The following is a 12,250-nucleotide window of genomic DNA, read 5'->3' as shown; positions in this document are numbered from 1 at the left end:
TATGTATGTTATGCATTGATAAAAAAGGGTCTATAACTTCGACATTAATAAATAGGTATAACATCCGTTTAACCCTAGAATCCATGACTCATTTTTTTGACCTTCTAATCCATGACTGGGGGCAATATCGACCCCACGCTTTATTTGATCGTAAAACCGGTCCTACAGAAATAAAGGGCCTTTAAACCTACATGAATTTCTTCGTTTTTTAATAACGAAGAGAATGGTATACGGTAAATTTAATTTTACTCAAGTTTAGTTAGTGAAAAATCCATTTAAAGACTGAAAAACGCAGAAAATCAGCAAAAACCTCTTTTTTTAAACAAAAATTTGTATCTTTTTTTGTAATCAACCGATTTTAAAAATTCAAACGGGGTTTTAAAGAGGACACATTAGACTATTAGAAAAAAATTGTCATCGCTATGTTCTGTTCAAAAAGTATATTTATTTGGGACTATAAAGATGAAGAAATTCGCAAAGTTGAAATACGGAAAAAGTCGATGAAAAAACCATAAAAAATTGTATTTTAAGTATTATTTCATTTTTATTTGATACAAAATAGTAAAAAATATGAAAAAAATGAAACATTATATCGCCCAGCCATTTTCTGCGAAATGTCAATCTTCTATAGGCAACGGGATTTTTACCGACTAAATTGTGTGATATTTCGTCTTAAATAATATTTATGACTATTTATGCTCAGATTACGTAATAATACATGATATATATTGATTCTAGCAAAAAAATAAAATTAGCTTACCGTGACGAAACTCAAACGGCAAGTCACGACTGGGGTCGATATCGACCCCACGCCCGCTTTGCGACTGTGCTACTTCACTGCTAGCGAACACTAGCGAACAACTAACGCTGCGCCCGACATAACCCTACTTTTAGAAAGTTGAAATGAATTATGGTTCAGGTCCTGAGTCGATAATGTCACTCGCTAGCTCAGGAGCGTAGTTCAAAGTTCGCCTGGGGTCGAAATCGACCCCAGTCATGGATTCTAGGGTTAATTACGTGTGTTAAATCTATCGCACATACAGCTAGACAATAGAAACAGCTGGGAATAAGACAGGCAACAGAAATAACCGTTAGTTTCAATAACTTACCAAAAACTGTGTATCAGCGCAACGGAATCTAAAGCATAGGCAATAGAAATAGAATTTCCGACGTGTATGGATTTCTGTTTTCTATTGTCTGTACCTAACTAATCACAGTTTTTCAGTTTTATTATAAGTTGAAATGGGGCTATTTCTGTTGCCTGTCTTATTGCTTTTGTTTCTATTGCCTGTATCTTTGTATTGTGTTGTTTGTCAGGTTGTCAGGCCTTTACCTATATATTACGCAGCAGTTATATTCTGCGCGTTTGCTGGGAATCATCTCCCGATCCCGAGCATCCCGGGTGTTCAAGGATACGCGGGGACGCGGCTGCGAGAGAGCCAGCGCGGTCGTTACGTCGCACGTATACGCACGCGTAACAAAGCCGGCGTGCGTTACAAAACGCACGTACGCACGCACGCACGCACGCACGTCACGCCACGCATTTCTGTGCGCGCGTATAAATATCAACATATCGTCGCGACACGCCGAATCGGATCCATTCGAATGCCGGCGCGGTCGCACGAGCCTCCTGCCTGGCCTCCTCCGTGCGTATACCACAGTATACCACCACGGGATTCCTCCGGAACGCTGCGCGACGCGTGCATCCCGTGCACGTGCATCGATTCGCGTGCCCGGAGAATTCTACTCGAGGGCCTCGAGGGCCGAGGCTTTGTTATGGCTGCGAGAAAGCCGGGAGGAGCGTCAGACTCATCGCAAGCGTGAATAACTAAGTATTGGCCGGGACGGAATGGATTGTCTATCCTCCCGCGATCCCGAGGGACTCTCGGCGATACGATCATCAATACCGAAATGTCGTTCGCTCTCGATTCGACTCGACTCGTTCGCACACCCAGGCGTTGATCGACGCTAGTCCTGGTTAACTCAATCCCCCTACTTTCCCCTCCCTCCCTCCAGCTTCCCTGCTTTGTATATCGCGTGGCGAGACCGATATAACTTCGGTAGAGTTATATCGGTAGTCAAGATATCTATGGGACAGGCATGAGTGCGAAAGTAAACTCTATACATACGTTTGTTTGCGACGATTTTGGGATATTTGGGACATATATTTATTAATAAACTTTACTGTCTTTTTTTTCATATAAATAAAGAGAAGTTTCATATTGATATTTACTTCTTTTAGGGCCACTATTTCCAACGTCTGTTAACTTCTAGCGACCGTTGATTATTGAAATATCCAACTTCTATTGGCTAGTCTGAAAAATTAACGGTCGTTTAGGAGTAAACAAACGTTGGAAATATAGTGGCCCTTTAGGCCCAGTTTCACAAGTGTCGGTTAAATTTTAATCTTAGATTAACTTACTCTTCGTCTCCTTCTAACGTCCCCCTTAGAAAAAGACGAAGAGTAAGTTAATCTAAGATTAAAAGTTAACCGACACTTGTGAAACTGGCCCTTACTCATTTTGTATATTGATTAGATGAAAAACGAACAAAAGAGCATATCGGGACAGATCCGATTCCACCTTTCTAGATACGTTCTGAAAAACAACCTTGCCTATTAGAGGGTTAATACATTGGCCTAATTGAAATCATATGTCGATATCAATCTCTCCGGCTCGCAACGGCTGAAGCGGCTTTTGGCACGAGACAAAAGCGGACGATACATATATCGTTCGTCCAGGAACGGGCGCGGAATCCACGCGTGAAATTTCAGATCTGCATCTCTCGTGGAAAGAAGTGCTGCAACGGAGTGGGTTCGATTCCCTCTATGACTTTCGCGGAGATCCCTCTTCTCTCCCAAATAAGACGCACAAATGTGACCTGTAGTCCACACCGTGTCGTTCGTTCTGTTACACTCTCGCATGCGCGCCGTCGACGCGGTGCCTATACCCATATGTAAGTGTATCGCATTTGCGCCGCGCGACAAGCAACACACATTACACACATACATACGGTACGCACGCATACCGAGAGAACGAAAAGTAGGTTCCGAGTGAAGATAGCGCATAGAACAGGCGCACACGGATGAACGGGCGTGAATGTGTGCGCGAATTACGATCGTGCGCGGCGAAGGATGACGACTTCAGGCCACAGCACACGCGATTTGACATCGGCCAGGCATAAGCGCACGTATACAACTATACACGGGGGGAAGGGGGGGTTGTAATGCCCTAACACATGAATTTAGCCGTTTATCGAAGCGTACATACATACATGTGGCATGAGTGTATGTACGTACATGTGAGCGTACATGTATATGTACCATGTGTACGCGCATAAATTCACATGTTAAAACATTATATTAACGACCTCGCTACCGATACAGTACGTAGCCAAATCGAACCCGAGTGAGAAGATCGGAGCCATATAAAGAAAGAAGAAGAAGAAGAAGAAGAAGGGAGATACCTACGGGACACCTGAAATACATAATAACCCTAAACGCCGTTTCTTCCGTCCGGGACACACTCTTTAGGGCCAGTTTCACCAACGTCGGTTAACCTTCGGTTAAACTCACTCTTCGTCTCTTTTTAAGGAAGCAGTTAGAAAAAGATGAAGAGTGAGTTTAACCGAGGGTTATAGTTAACCGACGTTGATGAAATTGGCCCTAACGCGCTTATTATATGCGTTTACGCGAATTTCAGGGCCAATCCAGACAAATTTGTACAGCTGCATAACCATATGTATAAAGAAAATGATCCAATCACATTTTACGCGCGTCCATACGATAGCAATGCGATTGGATCATTTTCTTTATGCATATGATTATGCAGCTATGCAAGTTCGTCCGGATAGGCCCTACACGCTCACGCAATGCTCCTTGACACACGCGAGAACGTGGTTACTTATTACATACATAGCGTTTTGCGCGCGCGGGCCAGTCTAAAGAATCGTCGATATAAATTAACTGTTTTCACACGCCTCTCTCTCTCTCTCTCTCTCTCTCTCTCTCTCTCTCTCGCTCTCGCTCTCTCGCGCGAGACTTTGTTGCATGTATGCTATGATTATACGCCTATACCGTCGAATCTGTGTGTGCGACGGCCTTTAAGGCCACGCCGTAACACATACGAGTAACCTGACACGAGGGAGAGAAAGAGAGAGAGATGAGGGGGAGAGAGATCACATATACGCACGCAACGTACGAATAGTTAGGTTACAGCGAGATGTTCGGAGTTAGGACAAACGATTTTTTTTCTCCTTTTTGGATAACGCTCAGGCCGAACGTTTTATCGGTCGAGGCTCTTACACATAACGCTCGAGGTGCTTATGTAAATTAATGCGCGGCGCGACGGGGTTTTTCTCTCTCTTTCTTTCTCTCGTAAGTACCCGCGAGCGTTTCTCCTCACGTCGAGCCGAGCATCTCTCGCTCTTTTTGTTTGCCCTTCCGCGGCGTTGGTGATAGCGCGCGCGCGCGCGCGCTTACGCGCGAGTGAGAGTGAAGTTAGTTAAATACCCCCTCGTGCCGTGTCCCCCTGCCCCTTTTTCCCATTCGTTCGCCGTCCCCCTCCTTTCCTCTTCGCCCCGAGCGTGGAATGGCATCCGCGCGCGTTTAGGGACGAAAGAACGAAAACAAAAGGAAAAGAAAAAAAGAAGAGGAAACAAAGGAAAACCAGGGCCATAAGGACGGGACGTATGGACTCCCCCACGTGGCGGACGGCGGACTCTCCGTATTTATAGTTCTCCGCGCGTTCACGTACATTGCACCCGTGGCGGAATTGCATATTGGCTATCGGCGATGCGTAAGGTGCGTGCGTGCGCGCGCGCGCGCGTGTGTGTGTATGTGTGTGTGTACGCGCGCGCGAATCTTGTAACGGGTGTATGTAATGCTCGCACGCATCGTTACGCGCGTACGCTAAAATAAACGAATATATGTACTAACTGCGAGGAGACGGAGAGAGAAAAAAATAGGGGAAGGGGCGAGGTAGAAAGAAAGAAGTTTGCTACGTGCGATCGTCGCGGGGACCACATCGCTCTTACTCCTCTCCTACCTCCTATTACGCTTGACGAGGCTCTTGCGATTTGGCTTTCTTATCTCTTCGGATCTTCGAGGATTACTCGAGCTTCGGTTTCTTCTCTTCCTTCCCCTCGCCTCCTCCCAGATAGCACATACACGTTTCAGAAATATTTTATAAGCGTTTTTCCGAAACGTTTTATAACCGATTTCTAGAAGCGTCGTTTCTCATGAGTAAAAATGTCTATTCGAAAAACGGTCGATGGAACGTTTCTTTTCCGATAAAATAACATTTAACAAATTATTATAGAAACGTTTTAATGATAAAGACATTTTAGATAAAGACATTTAAAATTCCTACTTTGCATGTCTTTTGAACGTGTTTATGACGTGTTTATGACGTCTTTAAATTGAGACATGCGTGGGAATGTTCTAGAAGCTTTATGCATATACCATCTATGACGTCTATTCTTTTTCGAAGAAATTCCTGAACTGGTGCACATTCGTGCAATAAGTTAAAGTGAAACAAAAATGGGCCTACGCACAAGGATTGTCGTAAACGGTTACGACAATCTTTTTCCTCTGGCCCTATACTTGTCTCACTTTAACTATTGCATTACTGATGTGCACCAGTTCAGGAAGTTCTTCAAAACGGAACACACGTATAAATGTTCTTTCAATGGCCACGTTCAGCAGAACGTTTATTTTGCAACTGTTGAAAGTTTTCTAAGCTCAGATTTGTCCGATGACAAATATAGATTAAGACTATAGGTAGGATAAAATTAATTTAAGTAAATAAGTGGATATATGTGTATGGATAAAATGATTTATTTTGTGCAATAATCTATAGATAAAGCAAATTATAATTTAGAAAGGAAAAACTTAACAAATAGGTATTTTTGTTAATTGTAGAAACGTAAAAAATACGTTTCTTAAATCATGGTTTCAAAAACATTTTTGTTCAAACGTTTCCTAGGGCTCTTCCCCCTCGCGATGGATGATCCTCCGGCGTTATCCCGGCGGCGCCTCACGATATTTATGTTTGTCTTTAATTAAGCAACATCGTCGACGATAACAACGGACAAATCGATGTCGCGTCGCTCAATTGGAGAAGGTACATGGTACATCGTGTTTATTATGGTTGCGTTGCGAAAGAAAGAGGAGAGAGAGAGAGAGAGAAAGAGAGAGAGAGAGAGAATCCTCGCGCTGCAATTCGCAGCTGTTATTCTCGACAAGTAATTTCATTTTTTTTTCCCCTTAGAGGCGCGGATCTCGCGGATCTACGGAGTGCAACGACCTACAGCGTGAAATTGTAATTTGTAATAAAGGATGTATATGTATGTATGTATACGCTCGCGCTGGCACATTGCGAAAGTTGCGTTTTTTTTCCTCCCGAGGAGTCGATCGCGATCACAATGCGATTGGGTAGCGCGACAGATACATCGACATAAACCGGCGTCGTTGCCACAGATGCAACGCGCGCTTCCGTTTAACGAACGATTCTGCTTGCTAACGAACGTTCTTTTACCCTCGCTGGCCAATTAGTGGCTCGCCGAGCCACCGCCGAGTATGATGGAAATTCAAGCGCGCGCGCGCGCGCGCGCGAGAGAGAGAGAGAGAGAGAGAGAGAGAGAGAGAGAGAGAGAGAGAGAGAGAGAGAGAGAGAGAGAGAGAGAGAGATGAAAACGTCTCGAGCAAGGATTATTGTTTGGCGGTCTTATGTAACGGCGGCACGTAATTTTGTAAACGCCACATTTCCGCTTACACAATTATGGAAGAATGTTCGCTATGAGTATTTGAATCTTGTATCCCTCCTTCTTCCCTCTCTCTCTATCTATCTATCTATCTATCTATCTATAATTCGTCTATCTATTTATCTCCCTCCTCCTCCTTTTCTTTCTTTCAATCGAAGAATTTAATCATTCTATCATACATAAATCTACTATATAATTATACATATACATCATATGTATATAACATTATACATAAATTTATTATATAATTCTTAACTGTGAAACTTACGTTAAGTAATCATTGTATTGTAATATTAAGTTAAATAATTAATATAAATCTATTAAATAATCTTAGATTATATTTTCACTCTCTTGTTGATTTCTTCTATTATAGGAAACGATTGAATATTATCACAATAGTTTTCACAATGTCTGAATATGTATACATGTATCGTTAAAAAATGTAAAATATATAAGTGCAGACTGAAGGCAGACCAATTTTGTTCACGACGGTTTACGTCATACGCGAGGGAACTAATTTTCATGATCATGAATAACGATCGGAGATCATCGCCGACTAAAGATACACGCTTTCCGCGTTTGTGCGCGCAAGGACGACGAGGCGATGCGCACTTACACCTTTCTCGGTGTGCGCGGATGGTGTGCTGGGTACATAATAAGATTTCAGCAGGCTCGTGGAGATTGTGAAACCAAAACCAATTCGTCATGCCTGTTGTAAGGCATATTTTTATCTCTCTTTCAATTGAAACCGTTTTGCGGTTGTTCGTGGACGGTTGTCGATTGGATCTCGACGGCTGGCAGATGACCCGGAGAAACGATAGCCGGGATCTGTCAAAAGCAGACCTTGCAAAATCTCTGCCACCGAATTCCGTCGCTACGGAATTTTCATCCCAGCGTGAATGTAACGCAATTCGTTAACGGAATGCAATATGGTATAGCGTCTGGTTGTGCGGAAATCGTGTTAAATCTGCCGTGCCGTAACCGAAACGTTTAAATACAGTATGTGGCCGTTTAAATAAATGGCCATTACGAGGATGACGGACTCCGGTTGGCTGAATCCGCTGTTGGAGATCGCGTCGGCAGGTTTTGCTGGCGAAATATGCGACGAATGCGGACGCGGTTGATGCCGCAACATTTTATCCGAATCTACTATTAGTATACTGTTAACATTTTGCTCACTGGGGGAGGGGGGATCTCTACTTTCGAGTATCTCCCATAATGCGATTTCTACTTTCATAACGACGAAAATACGACAGGCAAGACGCATATCATCTTCTCGGGGGAGAAACTTGATAAATCGCGATAAATCGAGAGTGACCGACACGAGGAACTAAAAAGGATTCAGTTTCGCAGGCCCAATTAGCGGAAAAATACAATAGAACAATGAAATGATTTATGACGCGGGGTCGCGAGGAGTCAGATCCTGCCGCGGGATCATCCGCCCTACGTTACCGTTCCTATTTTCGTTCCTACGATCGTCAGTAACCGCGATCATTAGTAATTACGGAAGTAATTCGCGTATGCGAATTATAAATTATATCAATTACATTTATGCGCAACGTCGCGTCGATTGCGGATTGCGCGCAGCGCTGCGCTGCGCGCTGCGCTACAGCACGGCGCGGCGCGGCGTAGCGCGATCCAGCAGAGATCGAAGCAACATGCGCGGCGCGAGAGAAGGCGCTGACGCGGATTCGGAGGAACGGAACGCGATGGCGCAAGAGTGGGCCGCGGTAGTCGGGGGTAGGGACCGTACGTCAGCGTGTCGCTGCCTCGCTATCGTACGTAAAATCACGGACGAATCAAACATGGCGAATCCGTCGCTGTTTACGGTACGAGCATACGGTTACTAGTGCCGCGACGGCTGGTGCCAGTACGCGAGAGTGACTCTACGGTGTAGGTGCGTGATCGTGCCATCGCGTATTAACGGATTCGGGTACGAATCGCGGATATGGAGCTGCACAGGGCGGTTACGGCGACGAAGAAAGCGTCGGGCGGCGGCGGCGGCGGCGGCGATGGCGGTGCCGATGATGGAGTACGCGACGCGAAGGGCGTAGAGGATGGGCCAACGCCTGCGACGTCATCGCCTCCGGTCGCCAAGCGAGTGCCGCGATCTGTCGGCGAGAGCGCGGAGCGGGGCGACGATTGCCCTGACGGAGGCAATGTAAGCCCCAGTCGATCAATAAGTGACGATAATATTTTTAAAATCCCTGGTTTATTCGCTGACAAGGTACTGTTCAAAGATGGACAATTTTGTAGAAGTTTGTATGATTTGTTAAAATTTAAACGACTGGAAATTAGCTGGATTTCAATCGGATCAGTTGAATTTAAATATTTAGTTATATATAATATAATATTAATTTTATCACTTATTATCATCCCGACGTTTCGCATATATTTATATTTACGTTTTGATAATATTTGACTTTTATCTAATAAATTTACTTTTATTGTGCTTAAATTATATTAGAAAAGTTAGAAAAAATGTAGTGTATGTGATGTTATTGCGTTATAAATATGCATGCATAATTAGAAAACATTATGAATTTAATGCTGCCTTGTCAGCTAATTATTTAGATATTTCTGTCGGTGATAAATTTTAATTTAGACAGTCGATAATGTTGATGCTCTTCAATTACCTTCGGACCCCGGGGCCCCATGATAGATACAAAAATCTACCCATGTGGTTGATGATTCTCATTAATTTCGGTGGTTTTTCTACGGTTGCAAAATAGATTATAAACGTATATAAAATTGCAATTATTATGCAAACGTATATCGAATTTACTTAACAGCATGTTTTTGTTATTTTGCAGGACCTAAGGAAGGCCTTTTTAAGCACCTTAGGAAGATTGGAAAGCGGTAGCGGCAGCGGCGATCAGGACGGCGGTCAGCATGAGGACGGAACGGACATCGCGGCGAAGAAGAGAAAAACTCGACGTGGTAAACCCAAGAAGAAATTGAAGCCGTACTCGAAGCAGCTGTCTTATCCGCAGCAATTGCGGAGCAGGTGCATCGGCAGGATGATCGCCAAGACTAGCAGGCAACCACCGGCCTTATATAACACCACGCAATTTCTTATGGCCGATCACAGCGATCTGCCCGATCTCGAGCAGAAGTTATCGGAAGCCGCGTCACTGGAAGTACCTGCTATGTTTCAAAAGCCACCGGCGCCATCGCGGACTCGCGACTCCAGTTTCAGCGTAGATTCCGACGAGGATTATTTTTACTCGTCACCGGAAGACGAAGAGGAATTTTTAACGAAGGAATTCTCAACCGCGTATGAAGCTGTTCACGAGGAGCGATTGAGCACGCTGACGAAGATGGAATTGATACAAGAATACAGGCACTTAGAGGCCAAGATGGATTCGTTGACGAAAAGATTACGTAACAAGGGCATTCATCAAATGGAGGAAAGGGATTCGGAGAATAAAAATGTGTCCACTACAGATTCCGAGATGGCGAAGAAATTGAAGCTGTGCCAACAGCGAATCGACGATCTGCTGCAGCAGAATGAGCAGCTGAGGCGGGAGAACGAGGTGTTGCGTACCGAGAAGAGATTACGAGCGAGCAGCTCCGAATCTAGTGTCGACAGTGAAAGCGACAGCGACAGTTCTAGTAATAGCAACCAAAGTGGATGTAGTTGCTCTCTCTCGAGTCCAGTAACATCTCCTAAGCATACTTATAAACCTAGATTAGATAATAATGTAAGAACAGATAACAAAAGCGATAGCTGCGATACTAGCCAAACTGGAAGCCCCAGAACATCTATAACACCTACTAATTTCTCTAACGGTCACATAATTCTGAATGAAACCGGTAGTTTACCTACGTAGATTTTCAAAATTGCTTCTCGGTACGTATCAGTATGATATTACGTTCGATATTATAAAAAGTTCTCACGGTAAGGCAGGCTGCATCCATTCGATATATCGATGCAACGTTTAAATAAAGCAGATTCTTCAGTCAATTTTGTTGGGATCGAACAACATTTGACCTTTCTTCTAATATCTGCTAAATCTTGTTAGACTATCGTTTAATATCCCGTTACTATTTGCTGATCCATTCTTCTTTCCCTTAAGACTGTATATATCCATACAGTCATGCGGATACATAATAAATGTATAACAATATAAATATAGGATTAATGTTCTATAGGAGAACTGCTCGCATCTGTTTGTGCTATTTTGTTATCTGCTTGGCAAAATATTTACCATACCTATCATGTATTTGCTTCTATCTCCTGTTTACTCTTCTAGTACCGTATACAATGGAATTTGTTTTTCAGCCTGATTTCTTTTTTCTCATTTCGCGTACTGCCAGTTATAAAAGTTTGTTTTTATGTTTGCAAATAAACGGTCTACAGACCATCAACTAACGCAGACCTATGTATATATATATACGCATGGGTGAAGTGCGATTCTTTTAGACCCATCAGAAGTATTATGTATAAAATGTAATATTATCAAATGTGATGACCTATATTGTAGAAGGTTGAAAATCTTTGTACAATTGTATAGTTTTAGTCAGTAAGACGAAATGTTAGTTTATGGTCTGAAAATGTAAGATACGCAAAAAGTGTTTTTCGCATTCCCAATTTTTAATAAATTTTATGTTTTGCTCCGACGTGTATGTTTTAATTATAAACAATTGTGTTTAGGACTAGTTTTTTTCAATGATTTATATATATGTCCATTTTTCCCTGATTCCTAGAATAATTTTTCACGCGCGAGTGCGCGCGTACATAAGTTATTTCTACTTAGAACTTGAAATATATTCTTAACGGAAACAGAATTGATTTTTTTTTTAATCTTCAGATTTAGAAACTATTCTGATATCATCGAAATTGAGGTTCTTTTATTTCTCTTTTCTTTTGTTGGATTTCCGTTCCTATGTAATCTAAAAAAATCTATTTTACTTAAAATTAAAACAAATATAACTTAAATACTATAGTTTAAAATCTTTAGTTTTGGAATCTTCATTCAATCTTGGCTTTCATAAAAAAACAGGATCTATTAAAGATCGACAATCGTGTAGAAATTCGCGTGATGAAAAATTATAGAAAAAAAAATTAGAATAAGAAGAATTTAGTGACTGTGATAATATATAATATTGCGTCGTAGATATGTATTCCTATTTACAGAGTATCTGTATGAATCATGAATTTAAAATTGCGTGAAGAATTATTCTGATATTTATACTGATAGTCGATAATATTGAAATATTCTTCAATTATCTCTAGACCTCTAAAGGTCTGTGTCCACGATGCTAGAACTTGGTCCAAGTTCTTGAACCGAGGGAAAATTACTGAAACTTGGAACGTGGATACACCAGTTTTGCATCCAAGTTCAGTGCAAGTTTTAGTAGAGTTCCAAGTTTAGTACTTGGACCAAGTTCTAGCATCGTGGACACCGGCCTTTAAAAAAGGTGTACTGTTGGGTTGGATTGGGCCGGGTTTCCACTATTTCCAGATTCGGCCATGTTATCTACA

At 42.4% G+C, this 12,250-nt stretch overlaps 1 protein-coding gene across 2 annotated transcripts; it reads left to right on the top strand.

Moving 5' to 3' along the window:
• The first annotated feature begins 8,477 nt into the window (after nt 1-8,477).
• LOC112464975 (protein HEXIM1-like) lies at nt 8,478-11,421 on the top strand. Of its 2 annotated transcripts, none has more exons than XM_025032298.1 (2): nt 8,478-8,989; nt 9,576-11,421. In XM_025032298.1, exons 1-2 carry the CDS (start codon nt 8,711-8,713, stop codon nt 10,593-10,595), a joined length of 1,299 nt encoding a protein of 432 aa, XP_024888066.1. In that variant the 5' UTR covers nt 8,478-8,710; the 3' UTR covers nt 10,596-11,421. The 2 variants fall into 2 exon arrangements, with proteins under 2 accessions (XP_024888066.1, XP_024888067.1); XM_025032299.1 differs by having other exon boundaries at nt 8,478-8,923; nt 9,576-11,385.
• The last annotated feature ends 829 nt before the right edge of the window (nt 11,422-12,250 follow it).

Source organism: Temnothorax curvispinosus, unplaced genomic scaffold (assembly GCF_003070985.1).
Source record: "Temnothorax curvispinosus isolate PA1 unplaced genomic scaffold, ASM307098v1 QBEX01014781.1, whole genome shotgun sequence".
Taxonomy (NCBI): Eukaryota; Metazoa; Arthropoda; class Insecta; order Hymenoptera; family Formicidae; genus Temnothorax; species Temnothorax curvispinosus.
This window is presented reverse-complemented; position numbering and strand designations above follow the sequence as displayed.